The 26,372-nt window shown below is 40.9% G+C and overlaps 1 protein-coding gene across 2 annotated transcripts in view; it reads left to right on the forward strand.

Annotated features, from left to right (window-relative positions):
- The window catches only part of Syt9 (synaptotagmin 9), a 176,664-nt gene extending 152,059 nt beyond the window's left edge, over positions 1 to 24,605 (forward strand). For both annotated transcript variants that reach the window (XR_012451083.1, XM_074084869.1), the window contains exon 7: positions 22,393 to 24,605. Coding sequence is in view for 1 of the 2 variants with exons in the window: in XM_074084869.1 (XP_073940970.1) it covers positions 22,393 to 22,401 (9 nt within the window). In the remaining variant the exon portion in view is untranslated. The remainder of the gene's footprint in view (positions 1 to 22,392) is intronic.
- Positions 24,606 to 26,372: the final 1,767 nt, after the last annotated feature.

Genomic DNA, 26,372 nt, shown 5'->3' on the forward strand with positions numbered 1-26,372 from the left:
TCCAACCCTGGAGATGGGTCACTTTCTTCTGAGACACCATGAAAAACTCCATCCCCTTCTTGCTTGTCCAACATGAGTTTCCCCTAATCCAATTTTTCCCCCCCACAACTCTGGACTCCATCATCCACCCTCCTGAAATCAAACCATTTTCTTGCCACTTTCAAAAGGTTCAAGCCAACATAGGCACCAGAGAGCAGTAAATAAAGTCTGAATCCCAACACTTCCCAGACCAGTAGCTCCTATGAAACCTTTCCAGGTAAGAGATAATCCTGATAGTTTCCTCTCCACACTTCTTGTCCCACATCTGCAATGCTGTCAACACTCTACTCCCCTATGAAAATGACTGAGATGAGGAACTTTTCTTCTAAATCCCCAGAGTTCTCCAATTCCCACACCTGTGGTAGGACCGGAGGAAACCCAAGAATGTCTCCCACCACACATTTCTAAGCTTTCCTCCCACTGTCTTTAAGCCCAAACCAGGATAAAAGTGGTGTCAGGCCCAACTTTCAGGACACTTGTTACTTTAGAAGCTACAGAGTTGAAGCCCTGAGGGCACCTTTGGAACTCCCAGAGGTGCTTGGTACAGGGCTTATGACTCCAGCCTCGTATGGAATCCAGGGTTTCAGTTCTCCATACACCTCTACCCCCATACTGCACTAGCCATGCTTCTCTAGCTTCCAGTTATATTAGTCTCCCTCCTTTATGATGATGGGCTTCACTGGACTTCTGTCAACAATTTTCTCTAGTCCTGGTATTCTCAATGTCCCCAAATATTCACATAAGTAAAAGAATACTGACCCAATGTCAAACATCTTTCTCACAAAGAGCAAATAGCCCTTTCCTGGGACCTTTGCCATTTGCTCTGCCACCCTTTGCTGCCCTCACCTGGGCATTGATATAACTGCAAGTAACCTGTCAGGGCTCTAATGGACTCATGGAGGTATTAGGGCTGCTCAGTACTACTTGGTGTTCAGACACCAAGGAATAAATACAAGGTGTTTGCTTTCCAAGAGAACACAGGGGAGAGAGAGAGAGAGAGAGAGAGAGAGAGAGAGAGAGAGAGAGAGAGAGAGAGAGAGAGAGAGAGAGAGAGAGAGAGAGAGAGAGGGAGAGAGAGAGAGAGAGAAGGTGGGACGGGGGAGGAGAGAGAAAGGAATGAATTCTGGTGTATACTCTGTGGAAGCTGAAATTTGTTCAGCTGAAATTTGATGAGATTCTCATCATTTCACTGTCTAACATCTTCACTTGAAAAAAGTCCTTGGAATTTAGCATCTTTTTCCCTTTGTGGCTAGAGTTGGAGACCTTTGACCTCCCTCTAGTCAATGGCTATGTTAGTCACATCTGCTGTCATCCTCGTCTTCCATATCATTTTAGGACTTGTTTTCATTTGTAAAACAAGTATTTCTAAGCAGGTGCCAAATACTGCCAGGCACCTATTCAGAAATACAATGGAGAAATGCTAGTTTCATCTCCCTTAGCTTAAGAGGCACAGTTTCTTTAATAATAGTTATGGTAACTGTTACCTGATATTGTGTTGTCTTATTCATGCCTACACAGTGAAGAATGCATAATGAAATGAACCAAAAGCTGTTGCCTAATAGGAGGTTGGGGGAAGAATAAAAAAGAGTAACAGAGGATAGGGGGATTAAAAACTATGATGAAACCTCTTTGAACAATGAATATACATTTAAATAATGTAGGTCAGGAAATGTGAAACAGGTCTTGGCTGTTTCATCTTGCATCAAGATGAATGGAGAGGTTAAGGAGGTTGAATATGGTTGATGTACTTTATATACCTGTATGAAAATAGAACAATGAAATCTGCTGAAACCATTTTAAGTAAGGGGGAAATGATGAGGGAGAATGATGGTGGGGATGAACGTGACCAAGATACGTTGTAGTCATATATGGAAATTTCACAATGAACCCCTCTCTACAACTAATATATGCTAATCAATTGTTTTAAATTGCCTTTATTTTTTTTAAAACAAAACAAAAGCATTCTACACAGCAAGGATCGGCATGGTATCTGTATGAGAGTGGGAGGTAGGAGGAATGAACCACAAATACATACAACCTATGAACACTATAGACACTTCAGGAATGCTGAATGAATGAGAGAGGCTTCAGAGCTGAAGGGGTCCCTAGGCCAAGGCCAGTGTTTCCAGCCAACTCAGCTGAAATCAGCAGCTCATGTGCCCTCTCCTCATCTGCAGCATGCTCACTTCATCCTGAAACTCTCTTCTACCCAACTACACATCTCTACTTCCTAATATTTCAAGAGGACTATTAGCAGATTCCAAGTCAAGTCAAGAATAATCCAAGAGCCACTCCAGTATTGCAGAAACCTATCTGCTTCATTCATCCTTGAATATCCATTCCTTTATATAGCCTGGTACATAGGAAGATGTCCATAGTTTTGTGATGGTGGTTGAATGAGCCTATAAAATTTTGTATAACTACCCATGTTTATTGCGGCACTATTCACAATAGCCAAGTTATGGAAACAGCCAAGATGCCCCACCACTGACGAATGAATTAAGAAAATGTGGTATCTATACACAGTGGAATTTTATGCAGCCATGAAGAAGAACGAAATGTTATCATTCGCTGGTAAATGGATGGAATTGGAGAACATCATTCTGAGTGAGGTTAGCCTGGCCCAAAAGACCAAAAATCGTATGTTCTCCCTCATATGTGGACATTAGATCAAGGGCAAACACAACAATGGGATTGGACTTTGAGCACATGATAAAAGCGAGAGCACACAAGGGAGGGGTGAGGATAGGTAAGACACCTAAAAAACTAGCTAGCATTTGTTGCCCTTAATGCAGAGAAACTAAAGCAGATACCTTAAAAGCAACTGAGGCCAATAGGAAAAGGGGACCAGGAACTAGAGAAAAGGTTAGATCAAAAAGAATTAACCTAGAAGGTAACACACACACACAGGAAATTAATGTGAGTCAACTCCCTGCTATCCTTATCTCAACCAACAAAAACCCTTGTTCCTTCCTATTATTGCTTATACTCTCTCTACAACAAAATTAGAGATAAGGGCAAAATAGTTTCTGCTGGGTATTGAAGGGGTGAGGGGGGAGAGGGAGGGGGCGAGTGGATGGTAAGGGAGGAGGTGGGGGCAGGGGGGAGAAATGACCCAAGCCTTGTATGCACATATGAATAATGAAACAATTAAAAATAATAATAATAAAATTAAAAAAAGTTTTGTATAACTATTCAGACAAAGGCTTTACATCTGAAAAGAATTTGGTCGTGTCTGGATGCATTGGATCAGTGGAAGCAGTCGTTGTTAATTGTAGTCAGAAGTAGATATATAATCTAATTTATCCTATGGGACACCAAGAGAGTGAAGACTTGGAATTGCAGTGGTGTCACCAGTCTTCCTCAAGGTCCACGAGGGCTCCAGGATCATCCCTGAGTTGATTTAAGAGCATTCTTCTTTGTTCATCCTGCTCTCTGGCCCCAGGGTGGGCTGACTAGTCTGAGAAATCTTCCTAGAAAAGAAAGGAAAGGAGGAAGGAATTATAGTAGCAAGGAAAAAGAGTAGAGCAGAGGACAGTGCTTGTGAGGGGCAGATACTGAACAAGAACATATTTCCCTTCAGCCTGGAAAACAAACCTCTTCAAGGGCTCTGCCCTCTCTTTGATAGGCCCTAGGGGCTCCTGTGCTGATGGTGACTGACTTTTCCTGAAAGATCCAGCAGGGGCTGCAATGCATTTTGCTTAAAACTACAGCTGGTTTGTAATTTTGGCCACAGACAGTAATTACAGCTGCCAGGGCTCCTTGGAGAGATAATTAACGGAAAGGATTCAGCGCATTCATTTTATCTACACACTTAACCGTCAATTAAATCATTACCATCTAATCCTAGTCCAGAGTCTAGGAATGTTCTATGAATATATAATTTTGAAGTTTGTTTTCAAATGGATTTAAATGAAAAATTGCCCAATTTCCATAGCCAATGGAGGCCCACGTGTGTGCTTTCCTTGTGAAGGCAGAGCTAAGAATGTCTCCTGTCTTGTGGTCACTGCCTCCTTAGAGGCCTATGCCACATCAAGGGCCAAGCAGACATAGACTGGCAAACAGGAGCTCAGACTTTGCCTTTGATCTTTCTTGGAGTTCATGATTTTCTAAATCAGGATTAGTACCAGGACTAAGAGGTCAGTGGCTAGGGACAAATGGAGGCTTATTCTGCAAAGAAGTTTCCAGAACAGTCCTCCTCTGCTGGAATTCTGCAAGGGTCCTACCTTCTACTCTCTCAAAGCCAGAAGTGGGATCTTCTCACATTGTGAACCCAGGTATGATATTTAAAACACAACTCCCCCATCAGACCACTGGGTTCATCTTGTACCTCTACCCTTCTGAGATGTGTGTCCTTGAGTGAGTTTTTAATTCTCTTTTTTTGTCTTTGTGGCAGTACTGGAGTTTAAATTCAGGGCTTCACTCTTGCAAGGCTGGCACTCTACTACTTGAGCCATGCCTCCAGCCCTCTAAATTTCTTTAAGCCTCAGATTATTTAACTCTTGAACCACACAATAAGAGATCCTACCTGATGGAGCTATTGTAAGACTTAGATGAGAAAATGAATGTAATGTGTTTAACACAGTGCCTAACACTTAACGAATGCTAGGTAAATTTTAGTAATCAATGTTATTTAACGTACAAGTATGTATAAAAAAAAGGAGAGACACAGAGGGGAGAATTGACGTGTTAAAAATGTGCTCCTAGGAGAACTTGGGGACTCTGAAAGCATGTAGAAACTGTGGGCTAGGCTGCCACTGACCCAGCCATTCCTCAGGCCTCACTGCCCAGCCTGGGATGTCATAGCTGCCTCTCAATCTTTGTCCTTCCTTGGGGGTGTTTCACCTGAGAACTCTAACTGCAGTCTCTCCCTGTACCCCTTCCTCCCTAATCCTGGCCTCCCTCTGCTCCTGTCCTGATGCCTCTCCAGGAGACTTGTGCTCTGCCAACTTCCACACAAACCTCCCTCCTACATCTTTGATGCCTTTTGCTGTCCATGGGCTTTTGTGAGCTGATAATTGGATGTAGTTATATCCCATTTCTGTCCTAAGTCACTTTTTGTTTTTCTACAACATATAAAACATCTTTTAGGGACAGATACCGATAACCTACAGGGATGCAATTTCTTCCTGCCCTCCTGGCTCCAAAAAGACAACTTTTAATATGTTTTTGTTTTTAGTTGACATATAGAAATTGTACATATTTGTGAGGCACAATGTGACATTTCAGTACCTGTATTTAATGTGTAATAATCAGATTGAGGTAACTTGAATGTTTACCAGTCAGACATTTATCATTTCTTAGTGTTGGGAACATTCAAAATGCCCTCTAGTAGCTATTTTGAAATATTGAATTAATCGTTATCAGCCACAGTTACTCTATTGTGATACACAATTCTAATAGTCTGCTCTTCAAGAGCTATACCGAACACTGGGATCTCAGCAGTGCTGTCTACACAGTGGGGCCTTGTGAAGATCCCTTACTTGTGAGCCAGCTTTTCCAGACTGCCATCCGCACCAGTCCTTAGCCAGTGTTTGGGCTTAGTCCATCCCTCCCTCTGCCTATAGCATGTGGCTCCCTTGCCGAGGTCACTAAAATACCCAGCTCTTATACCTATCATTGAACTGGCCACTGGGGAGGCTTTTGCCTTGGAATGAGCAGCAATTATGTAACACTCCCAAGTTAGGACCCACCCCCAGATACAGCATCAAGTCTGGGTACAAGACTATCCTAAAGAGCATACACTTGACCTTACAATTATGCTCAACCCTGAGCTGAGAGCTGCAAAGGAAATGAGAAACACCCAGCCAATGAAATCATCACACTGGAATGTCCAGTGGTCTCTGTTCAAGGATAATCATGATTATCATTAGACTATAAAATGGAGATTGATTTTTAACTACCTCCAAGAATTGTAAGAAATAAGTTAATAAGTGCAGTATACATACAAGAGTGCTTGGTACCTGGTGTACCAACAATCAATGGATCATTGTCATTATTATTATTAAGGGAGAACTCGGGCTTCACAAGGCCTATGGATTCCTGGCCAGAAATACTGATTTTTCTGTTTTGGGAATTCCTAGAAGTGTTCACTGTTGAGCTGAATCTATGGTCTAATGATCCCAGGCCAAGTGACATCATGACAACTTCCTGATCTCTCAGTTAAACAAACCAGATCCTAAAACTGCCCAGGGCAGGCAAGGGAGGGAAAATTCTTTGCTGGCATCCACTTGACTCCTTTGGCCCCTTTGTGTTGACTCCTTCAAGAGGAAACGGGAGAGGCTATCCAAGTTCCCTCTCCAGAAATACAAGACCAGTTCATTTGGACCTCCTGGCTCCTTCTCATCTCCTTCTGGAACATGGAGGTAGCAGGTTCCTGCCCTCCACTGTAAGTACACCTTGGCCCTGGTCAGCTTCTCAAGCTCTTATAATGACTCCTGAATAAGAAAGTGGAGCCAGGCAAGGGCAATGAGGACTCAATTTTTGAGAAAAGCTCAGAGGGAAGCATGGGGCACACAGGCATCACCTGGCATGTCTATCCTGGGCCCAGGGATACTTGTCCTGGTGCCAGTTTGCTTTGGCATGTGGAATTTGACAGAATGGAAGTGTAGGGGTCTGCAGAGAAGATGAAGTCATTCTGGCGAAGGAACTGGCAAGGCTTCCCAAGTGCTCTGAGACAAGTGTGGTTCCAGTGTCAGCAATCTCAACCTTGTATTGGTGCCCCTCTTCACAGGAGGCAGAAGCTGCCAGTTCTTACCACATCAGCTCACCCTTGCACCTTTGCCCAACTCTCCTTCTCCCTGGCTTCCTCACAGGATAGAACCAAAATTTCTCAGAGTGCACACAGAGCCCTTCACAACTTGGCCCCTTCCTGTCTAGAGGGATAGCATATCACAGCCTCTTAACCTTACATTCACATCACACAAGCCACTTTTATGGCCCTAGAAACATGGCGTTCTGTGCTGTCACATTGCTTTTGCATGTGCTCTTTGCTTTGCATAGGATACCTCACATAAACTTTTACTTCTTTAGAATTCCACCTGCTGAGGTTTGGATATGGGTTAAATGTGTCCTCCAAATGCCCTTAGGGGCACACCCTCAGAAAAGACTGTGGTACCTCAGTCTCTCTGGCTTCCGGTATGGAAAAGTGATCACGTCCTGACACATGCAGTCTTGTCCAAGAGAGCCCTCACCAGTACTGAGCCAATCACAACCCCATGCCCTTGAACCTCAAAAACTGTGAACTAAATAAACATCTTATCTTTATAAAGTCAGCCTGCCTCATGTATTTCATTATAATGAAAAACAGACAAATACATCACCGAAGCATCGCTTCCTGTGGGTAGATACACCTTTGCCACAGCTCCCTGATAATGCTACTTGGTAATTTGTGTTTGTTTTACCAAGTAGATTATGAGGTCCTTGGAAAGAGGGATTGTATTTTATTCATCTCTGAATGCTGAGACCCTTCCACAGGCCCCAGCCCATGGGTGGGACGTAGTGTGGGCTGATTGAGAAAGGAAGGATGGGCCCTAAGTTCCAGTGGTTCAACTTTCCTTGTGCTTGGCGTGAAGTATATAAACCCCTTTTGTGACTTGCAGATGTGAGTCCATCATTGACAGTTATTGTATGGTTTCAGAAGATTGCATCTTTAAACCTCTGTACTCTGAAAAGCTGGATGAAAGAAACCCTCACTGGCAACATTCCATACTTTGCCTCAGAGCATGAGATCACTCCTACTCCATGGGGCTTTAAGAAAGTCTTTATATATCCACAGAGAAATACTGCTGGACTTCATGATCCTCAAGGGCTTCAGGATCCAAGTTACATTTTGAGACAATTTAGTGACCTTGTGAAGCTGCAAAGCTGAGAAATGTGGAGGCAGCAGGGAATGAGGACGTAGAGTGGAGAAGAGATGCCTCCAAAAGTCTCCTTATTTATCTGCTTGGTTCTCAGACCTGTGCTAAAGGCAGCCTTTGCCCTGCCAGGGGCCCATACTCAGGTGTGGGACCTGGCTCCAGACTGGGGGGAAGCCTTTGATAGCTCCTGCTATATGAGCAATGTGTGCACAGACACTGCAAGTGGATCTTATCTTCTCTGTGCAGGGCTCCGTATCCCTGCTGTGTCCTGCCACAAGGCAGAAGAACAGGGTAATGCACAGACCTCCTGCTCTGAGGAAGAAAGCATCCACCAAGAGGGTATAGGTTCAATAAGATACTGTGCTTTATTTACAATTTCATGCTGTGATTATTCCAGTTCAATTCTACTGAAAGTGGCAGCTGTACCCACTGTGTCTCCAGCATTGTATCATGAAGGTTTCTGTTTCCGGACTTATTGAAATAGTTTGATAAAGTGGCAAACCCTCCTCTGCCGCAGAACACAAAGGAATTCTCTCAAAATAACTCACCTTTTATAGGCCTTCAGACATACTTCTTCAGCAGGCACAATGAGTTAGAGGCCAGGTATCTCCAGCTTCCCCTGGCAGCCAACACCCTGCAGTCATAATGCTTGATGAGTCCACACTCAAATGTGACACCAATCAGGCCTGGTTTATTGACGTGATGCATGACAGGACTTAGGGTATAAAGGAAACCCTGGAATACCAGGGGCCTTGGTCCTCATGAAATGGAGATGGTAGCAGAGAAGAGGAGTAGAGAGATCACTGGAGATTTCCAAGAAAATGGAGAAGCAATGGCATTGAGAAGAAAGACACAGCTCCACAGCCCACTTGGAATGCAGAATAGGAGAAATTAAATGACCTTCTGAGAGAACTGCAAAAAGAGAGTTGGCTTACAGGGAGAACCAGGACAAGAAAGTGATAGAATTCAAAGGTTGTCATAGGGGTTAAGATGTGGGGGTATGGGTCTAATCGTGGTAGATGGAGGACCACCAGAGAAGGACTGGTGATGGCAGAAAGAGGGCTCTAGTTCTGAGAAGGGGAAGTGCAGAACAGCATGTGGGTGGAAGGAGGGAGAAGACATGGGCAAGGAATGCAAGAAGCAAGGGGGTAAAGCCTGGTAGATGTGCTCTCCAGAGACAAAGTCTGCCTTAGTTGGAGGATGTTGGGTAGCCAGGCTGTGCTGGGATTGGGAAGATGAAGCCACAGCCATCCTCAGACCAGCTGCTCTGTCCCGGGGAGCGAGCCTGGGAGAGAGCCTGAGCCACCCATCTTCATGCCTTCATTTATATATTATCCACTGTTTAGGAGCATAAGGCCTAATGTTCCCTTGTCTTCTACCACCTTAAACCCTTATTTGCTTTCCTGCCTGCCACCTCCTCTTCTGTGTCCATCTAACCTGTCCATCCCTGTCCTGCTTTCTCTCCAGTGCTGATCCTAGCCTGTTTCACAAGCTAGCATGCTTTTCCCCTAATGATACTTCAGATTAGTCATAGTAATACATTAGTTTTCCTGCATCAAACACCTGCTTCATTAAGGGCGTCTGTCATGTAACTGAATCCTGACCCTGTAAACAGATAAGTGGTATTGTCTCTCCAGAGGAAACAAACTGAAGCTTAAATAACTTACCCAACATCATCAGGCAATTAATTACATGGTAGATATAGCACACTGAGGTAGATTATAGTATTTGCTCATTGATATATGCCTCCTCCCACACTCTTGTCGGGGTCTTTCACACCATCAAATTTAGTCTTGTCCTTATGACTTACTTTGAGCAGTAGAATGTAGATGGAGTGACATAAGCCAGTTCCTAGTGAGGTCTTTAAGAAGCATGTTTCCACTTACTCCCTTGATCTCTGGGCATCTGTCATGGGAATAGCACACTCTGGATTACATAGGCTCCTTCAGCCTGGTCCTGGAATGAGAAGACCTAGAAGCAGACCTCTACATGTCTGTCAGAACTGCAGCCAACCCACCAACCATGAGCAAGAAAGTGGTGCTTATTGTGTAAGCAACTAAGATTTGGGGGTTAGTTGTTACTGTCACAAATGCTGACTAATGCAGATTTAAATGGAGATCCACTGGTTCTATAGAGTGCTGTTAGCCACAGCGTTCTTCCACCCCAGTGCTTCTGCAGTGTAGCTACCATGCTGATTGAGACTGGATCCAGATAGGGACTTCTCTCTGCCCCTTGGGAGAGGCTCTCTCCCTTCATCAGTTTATCACCAAGATGAATCTCACAACCTATAGATATTCCAGTTGCAGTTCTCTTTTTCTTCCACTGCCCTGTCCTTGAAAAAATCTTGTGAATACCTACACATCTTAGCCAACCTTGCAACCCCATACTTTGCTGTTTGGTCACTTGGAAGAAGACATAGCTATATCAGACAGAACTCAACCAGTGTGTCTTCCACATCAGTCTAGGAATCACACAGCTGGTTCTAAAAGACTTTTCCCTTCTGTGCAATTATTATTCAGCTCACTTCACAATAGAAACAAAACAATGCCTAAGAATTTTCAGGAAAATTCTTTTGTTTCTGTCTTCCTGGCACCAATTCACTCTCCAGTTATGACCTCATATTCCCAAAGGATTTGTGATGTAAGTTTTTTTTTTTTTTTTTGCTAATTTGCTTTCAGTTGTTTTTCTTCTGTTGTTTCTCCCCCCACCTAATCATGTGCTTCAATATAACCATAATTTCCAAGCCCAGAAAGACATGCAGTGAACATTATGCAGTAAAATTGAATAATCGAAAGCCCTTTGGTTTTAAAATCCTAAAAGTTAATGCAATACTCTTTTTAAATTCTTAGTAGCATGTTTTGTTCTGTAGTTATTTTGCAAATTTTTTTAATGTAGTATTCTGAAAAGACTCAACTTTGCAGTGACAAAAATTTGATTCCTCTAGAGCAGAACATGATTTTTCTCTAGTTATCTTAGCTAGAAAAGCTCTGGAATGAAAATTGATTTTGCTTATTCAACATTCCTTTTGTGCTCTTCTAATAAAAGAATTCCATTTTACTTAAGGGCTCTGTCCGCCTCTCCTCTCTGCATACGTGGTTTGGTGGAGGTAACCACACCCTCATTCCATAAGTGTCTCTCTGCCTCCCCAGGCTTATGTCCAGTTGGAACACTCAGAGATTGATTCAGGTTTGGCACATGATCCAGTTTTGGCCCAAGAATTTTGTTGGAACCAAAGGAAATGTTCCAACTTCCACTGGGTTTGGATACAAAATGTGAAGTTACTAGATGCTATTTTGACATCAGAACAGTAGAACCCAGTCTCAGAGTAGTGCAAAACAAAAGAAAGCAGACTTGAGGGGTGGAGAAAGTAAAGAGTTCTGATGGCATTGTCTGAACTTCTGGAGCCAGCTTTGCCTGAAGAAGTCTCTTGCAAGGAAACATGGACCCATGACCAAAAAGGAAAAATTTGACACAGCTCCTGATCAAAATTCCATCTCTGGGGATACAGATAGGTAGAAAATTGTTCTGCACACACAAAAGCAGAAAAAACAATACACAAAATACCTCAGATCTTTATTTTAAACTGTGAATGAGCAGTGAAGGATCCCTAAGTCAAAAAGAGCTAACAGTATTGCAGATATAAACACACACATTTTCAGGAAACATAATAAAACAAACTGTAATAAGAAATCTGAGTCATGTAAAATAAATCAAAGTGTGTAATGACTTTAAGCAGTTAATATCTAGAAAATCTATCCTTAATACTGCTGCTTGACCAACAGGCACAGATCACACCCGTGACACCAGCAGGACTAACTACCAGGCTCCCTGTGGACTCTTTGCCTCTAGAACTGAAAGCCTCTTACTTTGATTCTGTGGCCTGCAGTTCTGCCACAGAGAAGAGCTGCCCTCTGACTCTGCCCACTCCTTCTGTCCTGTAGGGTTGCAGATTCTCAAGTTGGGCCCATTTCAAAGCAGAATGTTGGAGGCTTAAGGGTAGGGCCTTCCTACTGGTGGGACTCCCTAGAGTCCTGAGAATATGCAGATCATCACATGGCCAAACAAATTAAGTGAGCCAGAGAGAATTCACATTTATAACCCACAATAAAATCTCACACTTGTTAGTCAATCTATTAATCTGTTAATCAGTGAATGGGTTAATTCATTCATGAGAGCAGAGCCCTCATGACCTAATTACTTCTCAAAGGTTTCACTTCCCAAACACCATTAACATATGACCTGGGAATTAACTTTCAGTATGAGTTTTGGAGACAACATTCAAATCATGGCACTTGCCTTACCCAGAATCCTTTCAAAAAGAGCTCATCCCTCAAATGGAATGCAAAGTCCATCCAATATACTGGCTGGGTCACTCACTGAAAAACTTCATCCTTTGGTCCTCAACTACCAGATTCTCAGAGGACTTTGGGTGAGACTCTTTGAGAGAAACAATTATGATACCCTGAGTCAAGTAGAATACTTTGGGCTTCTGAGAACAGAAACCTCAAACTTAGAGAGTAAAATGAATTCGTTGTCTTAGACAAATCAAAAGACAGGAGATTTGTTTTAGTTTGTTTACAACATCATTAGGACCTCTGCTTTAGGACTGTGGTATTCTCTTGCTCTGTACTCTTTACTATAAAAGTCCCGCAACATCTAAACAGTTATCATCCACAGTGATGAAAACAGGGGAATGTTAATGAGGAACATGATGAGGAGTGGATTTAACTGACACACATCTGAACCCATTGATTCATCTCAAAATTGCTACAAGTAGGGCAGCTAGACAGGATGTACCTCTTCCTTTATCACAGTAGTTTACCATCAATAAATACCCTCCCAAAAATTTGAGTTTCAATTGAATCAAGCTACTGGATCCTCCTGCCAGTTTATAGGAAATTTGAAGACAGAGGAACACATTAAACCACAGCATGAGAACACAGCCACATTACAAATATATTTACATAATAGATGGCATGAAAGGAGAGTAGGGACTAAAAACTGCTTAGAAATGAGAAGACAATGGTCATATCAGCTCTGTTCAGTGTTTAGCTGCATTTAAACAAACATTATTGAAAGACAATTTGCAGACAATTGAGAAATTTGAACTCAAGTAATTATTAGATGGTGTTCAGGAGTCATTGTTAATTTTATTAGTCATAGTAATGATTTATTATATATGTTAAAGGTTGTTACCTGTTATATGTACATATGCTCATAGTTATATATGAAATGATATAACACCTGGGACTTGATTTTAAAATATCCAGCATCAAGAAATATTTAATTAACTTTTCAAAATGAAGTTCAGTTCAACCAATTAGGTGTGTTTATTCCTGTCAACTGTACTTCAGTGTATAAACTCATTCTGAGAGCTTTCTCAAAGTGAGAGAAACACATCTATAAATTATTATACCTAGAAAAGCAAAGGGTAGTATGAAAGCCCTGGGAGGGTGGTGTGAAGACCCTTGATTTAGGCCCTCAGGGGGATTCTTCATGGAATTGCAATAGGCTACAAGTTCTACAGCTGCTGTCTTTCATGTATGTATACTCTGGGTGAGGATGACAGTCTTCTGGGTCATGTCTACTGAAGCGAGTTATCACCACTTAGTTAAGTGAGGCTGATCCCAGCAGGTACCCAAGAAGGTCACCCAGTGTCTTTCTTCTCTTCCATATGTGGTCATTAGAAGTGATTTTATCAGCCCTCAGTTGTTTCCCTCTTACTCTAACCACTCTCCTTAGGAAGGACACAGATTTTATCCTTCCTTTCCTCTTCAAAAGCTTCCAGTGCTGTCCATACCTCTTTCTATTCCTTAAATCAGTTTGCTATTTTGTACCTTTCTTCCTTGTCCTTCATTAGCCTAGAATACCTTCCCTCTACTTTCTCACTATATAAATATACATAATCCTCAGGGTTCAGTTTGGGTGCCACTTCCTCTATGGGGTGTCCAATGAAACATTTACAATAAAGTACTCCCATAATTTGATTGTGATTCACATTGGTCAGTTACCACTTCTGAGTTTTGTTTTATAGTTAGGTACATCTATCTTCCCACTTCACAGTGAACTCCCGGAGGGCTGGGATAATATCTTATGGTGAAAGTGAAATATAGTCTGTCAGTATGCACTGAACTGATGTGTTCAGTTGATTTAGGGTCACTCTGACCTCTACTACAGATGGTGATCAGGCCTTTACTCTGTGATGGATGGAAACATTTCTAGTATACGGTAGTCAACAGGCAGAAAAAGGCTGGTCAGTGGGACAGTCTCCAATAGAGGATTAAGACAAGATAGTATGCACACAGCTCCTCACAGCTAGTGGAAGCACCCAGAAAGAGGTAAGATACTACACATAGCAGCATGTTCTCTCTAATATCTCATATCAGGCAAGTGAGAGCACGTGAACCTTAGGATCTTGGTCTTTAGCTAGAAGATGTCCACGGTCCATAAGTGGTAGTGATGTTAACCTGAAGTCAAGTTCACAAGTGAACATATCTAACATTCATTTTATTATACACTAAAGCTTAAGGTAAGTAAGGGCTGAGGGAGATCTGTGACTCGTCATTCATGATCTCCTCATCATGATTCATGATGCATTTATATTTTTGACTCTATTGTGTTTTCAGAGCCCCTTTGGCCTTTTTCAGGAAATGCAAATTTTAAACACTCTGGGCCTGTTCTGGAACCAGCCATGTAGAGCTCTCAAATACTAAAGTCAACTACTTTCCATCTTCACTTTATGAGGCCAAGGTAAACGGAGTCTATCAAGGCAAGAAGAATGCTGTAACTGTCCCCAGGTGGTCACAAACTCTGGTTTCCTCTCTGGTTTCCTTGCTCTCCTGGCACTTTTCAGTTCAATCTCTACATTGATTCCAGGTTCCCATCTTAATACACAAATTTGACCATTTTCTTCTCCTACTTAAAATCCTTCAATAACTGCCTTTGTCCTGAACAAGATCAAGAACAGTTTCTCTTGGCGGTCCTCTGTGACTTTATTTTGGAATCATTCCTCTTGATTCACGCAATGCTTTTTATTCACCCTACACCCTTGCTTCTGCTTTAACTTTTTGTGCTGTTCTTTCTACTCTATTTCCCTGGCTAAATTCAGCTCATCTTTTAAGCCGCTGATCAGTTGTCATCTTCAGGAAGTATCCTGAAGATCCTCCAGTACGAGCTAAATGTTGCTGTCTTCTCTTGATAACACTGAACCTACCCCTAACATAGTATTCATTGACACTTGATATTATCTGTGTCCATGTCATTCCCAGCACATCCAGCTGCTGCTTGAGGATGGAGACTAAGTGCTCATCATTGCATAACCAGTACCTGGCAAAGTGCCTGGCACAAAGTTAGCACTGAATAAATTCTTGTTGGACAGAATTCTGATTTCTTCTGTCTTATAATTTGTAAAATGATTACTGATTTCTTAGACAGACTCTGCATGTCAATTTTTTTTTAAAATCTACAAGCACAGTGGTTCTACTAATGTATAGAAGTAACTGAGCACTAGCTTTGAAAGCCAAAGAAGTTCCATTTTCTTGGGGACTAAACCCTGTCTTCTTCATAGCACTTATTTCTCCAAGCCCTACAGGATACCCATGAAAGTTAAAACAGTGACAATCCTTAGTCATCACGAGATTTGAAGCAGCACAAAGGCTCAAGCAGTTCTCATTAAGACGTTTGTAAGACATTTTAGTTTAAAAGGCAAACTAAGGGATGCATGACCACTTCCTTCAGAAAACCCAGAATTTCTGCACACTTGGAATCATCATCCTGGCTACCATGCTGTCAGTTTATCTCAACAATCTTTCAAGATGCCTCCCTGTGTTGCATCATTTGCTGTATTGTACATTCTGCCCAAGTAAGGATCAATCAGACTTCCTAAATAATCATTTTGCAAAGGGAAATGCTAGATTTCAAGCATTTATTTTTCAACAAGCATTGATTGAATACCTACTATGGATACTGAAGATGCATTTATGTGGGGAAAGTAGACAAAAATTCTTGCTTTTCTAGTGTAACATACTACATTCTAGTGAGAGAAACAGAAAATAAACTTTGTTAATAAAATTGAAGACAGTGAGTACTAGGGAAAAATAAAATAGAGTAAGTAAAGGGCATCAGAAGTGTGGCATGATTCATTTGTTTGAGGGTCTTAATTTTAACAGAGGTAATAATGGTGGGGCTCACAGAGAAGTGAAACAGTTGAGCAAACACTGAAGAGATGAGAGCCAACCATGTGGCCATATGGATTTGTAGGCTGAATGAACAACCAACACAAAAGCCTTGAGGAAATTTGTACAAGATGCAGTGAGGAAAGCAATGTAGAAGCAGAGACAAAGAGAGAGAGAGAGAGAGAGAGAGAGAGAGAGAGAGAGAGAGAGGAGAGAGAGGGGGAAGGAGGGAGGCAGCTTCTTTGATCCTTTTCAGGAAATGCAAATTTTAAACACAGAAGCCTTAAGGAAGTTGGTATAAGAAACAGTGAGCAGAGAAATGTTGGAGATGCAGAGAGAGAGAGGGAGAGAGAAAGAAGTAGGAGGTGAGATCAGAAAGGTAATGGGCAAACAGAACTCACATTATATAGAACCTGGTAACTCTTTGTAAGTACTTTGGCTCATACTCTGAGATATACATGGATTCAGTGCAGAACTCTCAAGAGAAATATGACATGGTCTAAACTTACAAATGATCCCTCTGCTGCTATGTTGAGAATAGACTGTAGCAGGGTGTAGTGGGTAGTACACATCTGTAATCTCAGCACTGTAGAATGGAGAGGTAGGAGGATCATGAGTTTGAGACCAGACTGGGTTACATAGTGAGATTCTATCTCAAAAATTCATAAAGAAATTCCATCTTGCCCTGCAGAGTGGCAAGGATGGAAGCAGGAATATCCACTACAAGTCTGCTGAAATCCAGATGGAAATAAAAGAGGTTTGGACCATGCAGAAGCAGGGAAAGTAGTGAGCCATAGTTACAGTCTATATATATTTTGAAGGGAGACCCAACAGGAGTTCCAGGTATGAGAGAGAGAAGAAAAGGATGATTTTCAGATTTGGGACTGAGAAACTGGAAAGAACAGAGTTACCAGTAATGGGCTGAGGAAGGCTATATGTAAAGCCTGTGTGGGGCGATCAACACTTGGACTTGAAGCATCTGCTGGATACCCACAGGGAGAAATCAAGAAGCAGTTTGATACAGGAATCTAGGGTTCCAGAGAAAGGTCAGGCTAAAATTGAGATGTAAATGGAGAAGAGAAGAGAGCCAAATACCAAGAAATGGCACATTCCAGCATTTAAAGATAGGGAAAAGAAGAGAAATAGCTAACAAATATTGAGAAAGAGAAATCATTAATGTTATAAGGAAACAAAGAAGTGATATGCCAGGAGGAAAAAAGAAGAGATTATTTCAGGAGGAGGGAATGGCCAGATGTGTCAAGTAAGATATATAAATAAGATGGAGACTGAGAAATGACATTGGGTTTAACTCTGTGCTGGACATTGGTGACCGTGAGGTATTGGGTTGATACTCCCAAAGTATCTTGCAAAATGCATGTCTACTCAGAAACTCAGAACATGACCTTATTTGAAAATAAGGTCTTTGCAGATATATTTAGTTAAATGAGATCAAACAGGATTAGGATAGGTACTAAGTCCAATAACTAGTATTCTTATAAAAAGGCCCATTTGAAGACACAGAGGGACATACAAGGAGAAAAGAGGCAGGAATTGGAATGATGCAACTACAAGCCAAGGATTGTTGATAACTAGAAGATAGGAAAGAAACAGATTCTTTCCTAGAACCTTCAGAAGGACCATAGCCCCTCCAACACTTTAATTTCAAACTTGTAGCCTCCAGAAGAGAATAAAATCAAATAGAGAATAAAGTTCTGTTGTTCTAAACTATCTAGTTTGTGGTTCTTTGTTGTGACAGCCCTACAAAAATAATATGCCTGGTAAAACAGTCATTAAAATCTCTGTTGCTCAGTTTCTCTCATCTGTAAAATGGGCAGAATAATAGTACCTACTTCAGAGAGTTGTGATGAAGAATAAATTAATATTCATAATATTCTGAGAATAATACATACCAAATGTTATACAGTGTCAACTATTATAATGCTTTTAAATATAATAATTTTGTTTTGAAATTAAAACACTCATTTTCACTTATCCTTTGATTCTCAATTAGCTTATTAATTTAATAGATTAAATTTCCCTAAACTTTTAAATACCAATTTCATACTTAATCAAATTCTCTAAAACATTTTTAAATAAAAAAAACCTCACAAATCTAGCAAATAAAATTCTCCTAAATATTTAGGCACTGTTTAAGCAATTGATTAGCTAAATTCCTTTGAATGTTTCAAACTTAAAATGTGATTATATCATTATTAATATTTACGTTGATGTTCAAAAGGCTTTCTCAATGTATGCCCACTGTGGTGTACTTTGCTTTGTTCCATTTTTAATCCCTTCCATCACTCTTCCTTACCCCTTTATCTCCCACCCCCCATTTTTCAGCAGCCTTCAGTACACATCCTTACATCCTCTACCTGCACAGATGTTATGCTTTATGATATTACTGATGCTCTGGCATTCTCTTTTCCTTTCCCTCTTTCCTCAAGTCCCATAGAGTAGTTCTACTATTACAAACATGTTCTACACATTAGTTTGTGTATGGTCATGCTTATTTTTGTGCATATGTTTATCTTTTGGATCTGTCTTCCTTGTATGAGAAAAAACATGCAGCCTTTGTCTTTCTGAGCTTGGCTTACTTCACTTAATAACAAATATATCCTAATCATAAAATGCAATTACGTCAAATACTTAAGACATCAAACACAGTGGTATTAAACAAAATTGTTCTCAAGACCTAAACAACTCTATCAATGCTAAAATAAATTAAATCCTATGCTTTAAGTTAAAATTATTGGAAGTATTTCAACATCTTCAAAATCAACTTTATAAATTATTTATAATAAATTTTCTTGAGCACTTAAACATTAATTGTAAACTTAACTGAGTTGTACTATATGTATCCATTAAAATAATAAATATAATAACTTTCTAGCTTATCATATTGCTAAGAATTTGGCTTAAAAACATAAAGCCTTTAAATCCTATATACTCAGGAGACTGAGAAAGAAATCATCAGTTCAAGGTCAACCCGGGCAACACGGTAGATTTTGCTCCCTCACACAAATAGAAGAAACATAAACAAAGCAGAATTAGGATAACAAAGTGTGTATTGCACCTGAATAAATATAACTTGCACAAAATCATCATTACTTCATCACTTATAAATGTTATTATACCTTTCTGGTGTTGTAAAGTTACTTTTCCAATTAATAGGTTCAAGACATTACAATGGAAAATACAAATAGTCATTCAGAGATTTTGTCCCAAACTGCAGAGGTAAAATTACTGTACAGATATGGGACAGGGCATGGGTTGCCTCCAAGGAGAATTTTACCAGTTAGGAATTAATAAGGAAGTCCTTTCTTGTTGGTTTGTACTTGCATTACTATTATTGGGAGGCAATCCTAGATTTCTTAAATGGAGTTTCATTTCCCAATCCAGTGTATCACAGATTCCCAAAAATTGTTCAGCTTTTACCCTTACTCAGTTTTTTTTATTATAATGTTTTCGTTTTTATTCCATGATTTGAGTAGATGGAATTATACACAAACATACACACATACACAGTCACAATCAAAGCTTCCTATTAAAACTTCATTTTGCTTTCTTCTCTCATCATCCTTGATCCTATAGTCTATTAATCACTGTGAGCTCTTCTTCAAGAGTATAATGTACATTGTTCATCTTTGCATTCCTAGTGTCCATCACAAATGCCCGGTCCCCAATAAATGCTTGTTGAATGCATTAATGAATAAATATAATGAATATAAATTTGGAGTAACAGACTCCAAATATCTTCCACTTGAGTAATTTTGCCTTGAAGTAATTCCCTGACTTATGCCCTTATCTGAAAAAAATATAATGGTGTACATTTGATCTTTACCAGACTCAGTTATCTCATCTGTAAAATTGTAATTACAATATCTGCCATGGAGGATTGAGGTACATAGTAAGTGTAAAAAGGCTCTCTTAGAATAGAGCCAGCTACATAAGCGCTCAATAAATAGTAGTTATTATCCAAATAGACGTTTTCATTTTCTATACTATTACCCCAAGCTCTTGACTGGCAGTGTAGGTACATTTACTCTACTTTATTTCTTTAACATATTTGTTCTTAAAGGGGAGAAAGGGAGTGAAAAATAAAGAATGCTCTCTTTTGGGGAAAGGGAGAAGCTAATCTCATTCTAAGTGGGCAGAATGTGATGTTTCTTCATATGTGTATTTATAAGTCTATGCTAAGCATTAAATAGTGGACAAAATCCTGGGATTTTTGTGCTTTTTAAATAAAAAAATTTAAAATACAAATACAACAATATTAAGCACATATAAGATTGAATTATGTAACAAGAATTGCTTCATTTTTTGAAAAGCTTCTTAGTTAAAAACCCTTTGATACTTCCTGCAATCAAAACCCATTTTCAAATTCACTGGGAGATTTTATCTAATGTGCCTCTCAGTCTTTTCATGTTCTTAATTTGGGGTCAGTGTCAATGGCCTGTCTCACATCAGCTGTCATTTTTGTGATTGAAATGTCATTGCACATTATAGTTTTCGTTGGGACAGTTCTCATCTCTGGTTTCAATTCAATTTAGTTCAAATCAAATCCTTATGTCTCAGGACAATTGAATTCACTTTAAAAATCCTCTCTTTTCAGATAGGATTGTAACCACTACTCCCTGTCGATGTTGCTAAAGTTCCTGGTATCTTCCAAGCCCATGGTGTTACCTAGTAAGCCACTGGGGATGATAACAAGGAGACTGTTGCTGTGCCCAATGAAATGAGCCTAGTGCCAGCACTGAAACCAACAAGGTCAACATTAGGGGCCACAGTGCTTACACCACCATTATGTCTTTGTGTTGATACCACAATGTCCACTGCTCCATTCCCCACCACATCCCACTGGGTCAACACTGTTCTAAACTATAGAAAAATTTTTCCTTACACCTTGCTTTGTGAAAATCTTGGATGAGAAATAACTCATTGAGTTACAGAAGTTAGAAAATTGTAGTATGTTTACTTTGTTTTGCTTGGTTGAATTTTTCCAGTCTTTTTTCACCCCAAAAGACAAAGAGGCATTGGGTAACAGTAAGATCCATCCATGATATACTCCAAATTCCCCTTCTCCTAAGATAAATGAACTACTTCTTTCAGACCTGACTTGTATGACCTACTGCCTAGAATACATTTGTGTCCAAGAAACTTCTCTTATAAGATCACTGGTAGAAATGACCAACCATGCTACTAGACATATTAAACTCCTTTGTCCTGTCATCTTATGGGCTCAGTCCCTGGACACAAGCATTCTGGTACCTCAGTGCCACTTTCTAGAGGAGGAAAAACAAAGGATGAGGGGCCCAGACAGTAGCAGGATTTAGAAAACTCACCTAGCTGAAGAGCTTCACCTGAAAAAGGGGGAAATCTGCAGCCCACTCCATGCTATTCCTGGGACTGTGCTTGATTCTGATAATTGCACAACCAAGAAATCCACCAAATGAACATAATGCAGCAATGAAAGTCAGAACAGAACTATGCTATGATTTGGTTTTTGGTGCATGACCTCTACTAGTGATATTCTTGGATATGGGGACAGGTTAAAAATTAGCTGAGATCATAGCCCAGTCCTCCCAGCAGGATCCAGACAAGGCCATAAGAAACTAGATATAAAGATGACCCCTAAAGATGGGCACTTTGAGAGAGCCATAGTTAAAGTAGTCCTAAATAGCTGCTCAAATGGAGATGTGAAACTAAGGTCATAAAAAGAATAATGAGATTATACACAGATTCTAAAGGTAGAATGAGTTACACATGCCAGTCACTAACCAGGAGAATCTAGAAAAATGAAGTAAGAACCTAGGAAGTGGGATATGACAGTGGCTACATGCTACTAGACTAGTGTTCCTTAACGGCAGCTCATCTGGCTAGTTAGAGAGTCCAGAAAGCCAAGGCAGAAAAGCAGTTGTAACATGTCAGATGTGTAGACTGGGTCTACAGAGTGCATTTAGGGATGATGTAATTGTGAGCTTGGATTTTGAAATTAGAAGTCTTCGGTTGTAATCCCAGATCTGACAGCTGTGTGTAAAATGGTCTTTTACTTTTCTCTACTGATGGCATTCTCTTCAGCCTAAATGACACATTCCAAGATTTATCCTTCAGTAGACCTCCTAAGTACCCTTGAAGGCTCCTATGGCAGTTTACTTATTTGTTATTCACTTATTCCCTTTGAGATCTTTGAAATTCAGCTGAATATCTTACTGATGGTATTTGGATTCCGAGTATTCTTCTCAATGCCCTATGCTTGTTTGCTACCCATTTAAAATATATAATTGAAAACCAAGTCACTCTGTTTTTTCTTCTTACAGAAACGATGACTATGGATAAGAGGACTGCGTATGCCAAGGACACAGTAGGAGAACCATCTAACAAAGATCTTAAGTAACTTTTTCCCAGCTAGCAACACCCAGATGACTCCAGTGACCAAATGCTCAGCTGAAACCACAGCAATAACTGGCCCTCTTTCCAAATTGGGTTTGGTGAATATGAGGTGAACATGAATGGTCCAGCTACCTTCTTCAAGTGGCCCAAGGTGATGTGCTATAGGGGAAACTAATCTCTCATTGTCATGAACCAAGCAAGATTGGACTGTGGAAGAAAGGAAGTGATACAGTGAGAGTCTCAAGAGTACCAGAACTCTTAGTGATTAATGTAAGACCCATGGTGATGGGTATATAGCACCTGCCCTGTCAGTGGTCATTTTGACATGAAGCTATTTGTGTGAATGCCCTGGAAGGACATAATATTTAAAAATATATCCAGGTGCTAAATAAGCAGCAGATCTCAATTCAAACTCCACTACCTTTGAGCTAATGACTGTCTTCAGAGAATAATCTTACCCCAAGAAGTGCTCCAGCTTCACAAAGAGTAGCCCCAGGAGACTAATAGGACAGGCAGGCCATTCCCCTGGAGAAAATTTAGTGCAAGGAGGGTTAGTTCACAGCAAATTCACTGCCCCCTCCCATGCACATGGTGGAGTACCAATTGTCCATGACCATCTTTTCTACTAAAACCAGATTCCAAGTTCTGAAATTCTACAATATTATTTTCTAAGTAGCCAGCAGTCACTTTCTTTCAACTGATGGTGTTACTAAAATGATTTTGTCATCTCTGTTAGAGAGGCATACCTCTCAATGGCATATGTATTCTGGAATATCTTTTCCAAGGCCCATTTGTTCATTAAGGGAGCCACTTCAGAAATGAGATCACTGAGAAATGACACCAGTCCCTAGGGGAAGGCATAGCTTTTGAGCCTTCTTGGCCTGAGAGCCTGCTGGCTATCTCCAGATGCTACAGCCCAGTGATTTCCCTCTCACTTCAGACACATATCACTTTCATATCACCTGGGGAATGGAAATACTTATAAGAGTGAAGGTCAAGGGCTCTCCCCAGGTATTTCAGTCATCACTCAGCTTCCTTCTCACCAATCTACTGCCAGCTATGAGCCTCACCCTCAATGCTTCTGCCTCCACAGAAATGAAACCAAAGGCCTCAGTACACCCTGGGAAGACCAGGGGCTGTTACCTAGTGGTCCTCCCATTATGGATGCAAAGCACTCCACCTACACATTTGCACCACTACTCCAAGATAACATTTTGCTTTCATACAGTCTTTTTGCAGAAGAATCCAGAGTTGGTTTGTAGTTTACCTTCCTGGAAAGATCATTGTCTTCGTTTCAATTAACATTTCAATGTAGGACTTACTGAGTGGAAGTATGATCACTGTGTGTTGCCAGAAAGTTCTTGTTGCACAGCTGCCTAGTTAAATAAACCCTACCCTGATGTCAGATCTTACAAAGATGGAGAACTTTGCTTGTGTGAGGCAGTCTTATTTCACTTAAGCTTTATGCATTCCCCACCTTGCCTAATCCATTTCCATCTCTTACTGGTTTTTCAATCATAGGGATTCAAAAGGAATCTCACTTCTCCCTATCTCTGAACATATGAGAACAAATCAACTTTCTTTACCCAAGGTTACCCTATGTCCATCCCTCCCCACCCAGACATCCTCTACCACACCAGTATTTAGAACCAAAGCATGAAGGGCAAGTGCCCTTCAGGGTCGTGAGCAGAAATATTATCACTACCAAGCAGATGAGCCCAGAAAAATGGTCCCAAAGAAACCAGACTAGCTTCAATAGATATCAGGGAGGCATCCCATTAAGCTTGCTTTGACATTTCCTATGGGAGCTTGGGTTGGAGATCCTGGGGCAGCTGTGCCTATTGTTCCCACCTCAGGATATTCCTGCCCAGAGAGGTAGCAGCCCTGAGGTACTAATGAGTATGCTACTGGCTCAGTGGTATGAAACAAGGTAACTTTGTAGGAGCCATCAGGTAAAGAGTACTGGCCACACAGCATGCAGGGGGCTCTGCGTCTGGAAAGCTTTGCCTAGCCAGTGTAGCTGTGGCCAGAGGCTGGTTATAAATTTGAACTCCCTCAGCCCATTTGCAACTCTGCCTCTGTTCTCTTGTATTCTGTTTGGTTGTCCTTTAGTTTCCTAGTAAATGCTTCTTTTGAAAAATTCAAACCTTGTCTCATTGAACTTGGGGTAGGAGGGTTGTCCAGCTTCTTTTATAGAATAAAGAATGACACTAAAATACCTTGAAAAAGTGAAAATAGCAGTGGAAAAAGAAATACTCTAAGAGCTGATGCCAAGAGAGAAAGGAACCAAGTATCCTCCTGTCTTCCCTGCACTGATTCCCAGATTCCCTCCTCTTACTGCTATTGCTTCAGGAAGATTTGCTCTGGATGTGTGTTGCTGCCAAAGCCCCTCCCTGGCCAATAAATTGGACACATTCAGCAGGCAGTGTGATGTCCAGAAAGTACACTGGCAAATGACAGGAGGAGGACTCAGGGAAGCAAGAAAAAACAGGTGGTTTCTACAATGTAGGTGTTTTCAAATTTCTCTAGCAATCATGGCTCCAAATACAATGATTTTGTACCCAAGATCATCAGTAAGTAACCCAATATTTCATATGAAGAGAATAAAGTCATGCTTTCACATTAAAGACAAGGAAACTGACAAAAGATAGGTACAGAAAATGGCTTGCTATTGCCATGGTTATTCTGTCCTACATTGGTGGGTGTTCCAATTATCCATTGCTACATAAGAAAGCACCACAAAACATAATAAGACTTTTTGTTTATTTGTTTGTTTGTTTGTTTAGACAGGGTCTACTATGTATCCCAGGTTGGCTTTGAACTCAAGATTCTCTTGCCTCTTCCTCTCACAAGTGTTGGGATTAGAGGCATGCCAAACAGCTGTGCATAGTGGATTAAATAGAAATTCATTATCTCTCCTGATTATGTGGGTTGACTGGGCTTAGCTGATTGCTCTCTCTTGGAGTCTCCTGATTGCTGTCAGATGGCAACTGGGGCTGGCATAATTTGAGTGACTGACTGGGCTGGTTGTCAAGTCTGGCTCCTTAACTGGGATAACTGGAACAGCCAAAGAATGGCTGCACATCTCCTGCCACATGGTAAGTTTGGGCTTCCTCACAACATGGAGGTCTTAAGATAGCCTTCTTATAAATCAACTAATTAGCTGGCTTCCTCCCAGAACTAGCATTACAAGTGGTTCAGAGTCTTCTAAATAACCTCCTATATTACACAAAGCCATGTCTGCCACATACTAGCTCAAAACAAGTCACAGGGTCAGCCCAGATTTCAAAGGGAAGGGATTACAGAAAATGGAACACCAGAGGATGTGGCTAATCAGGGTCATCCTTGGAGACACTGAGGATGGGATTGGAGGTGAGGAACTTACTGAGTCAAAGGACTTTGTAGATAACTGTCACTTTAAAAGCACATGCTTAACATTCATGGAGAAAAGGGGAGTTCTAAGAGGTAAAGGATGGGGAATAGCTAACTATGTAAGACAAACATCACAGAAACCCCCAGAAGAAAAACACGATTACTCTCACTGTACTAACAATGCAAAAGTGTGAGTTGGATTCTTGCCCCCGAACCTCTGACCCCCCCCCTCAAGAAAAAAAGGTTTACATAGGACCTCCCCATGCTTGGGACTATTCTTAGAGAAAAATATGCTAAGCAGAAGCTGTCCCTTTTATGAAGAATTCACAAAAATTATTGCAGCTAATGAAGACAAAGAGATTTTACCAAATCTAACTTGAACTTAACTCTTTTGCCAGCTGTCCGCTGCATGAGGTCCCTACATCACCAGTGGTGCCATGGTGCCTTCCCCTGTCTGCCCCTCCCTTTCCTGCAGCAGTTCTGCCAAATAGAATAGTAAGGGTCTAGTCCACTGCTCTTCTCCATACCCTGGTCT

This window comes from Castor canadensis, chromosome 1 (genome assembly GCF_047511655.1).
Source record: "Castor canadensis chromosome 1, mCasCan1.hap1v2, whole genome shotgun sequence".
NCBI classification, from domain to species: Eukaryota; Metazoa; Chordata; class Mammalia; order Rodentia; family Castoridae; genus Castor; species Castor canadensis.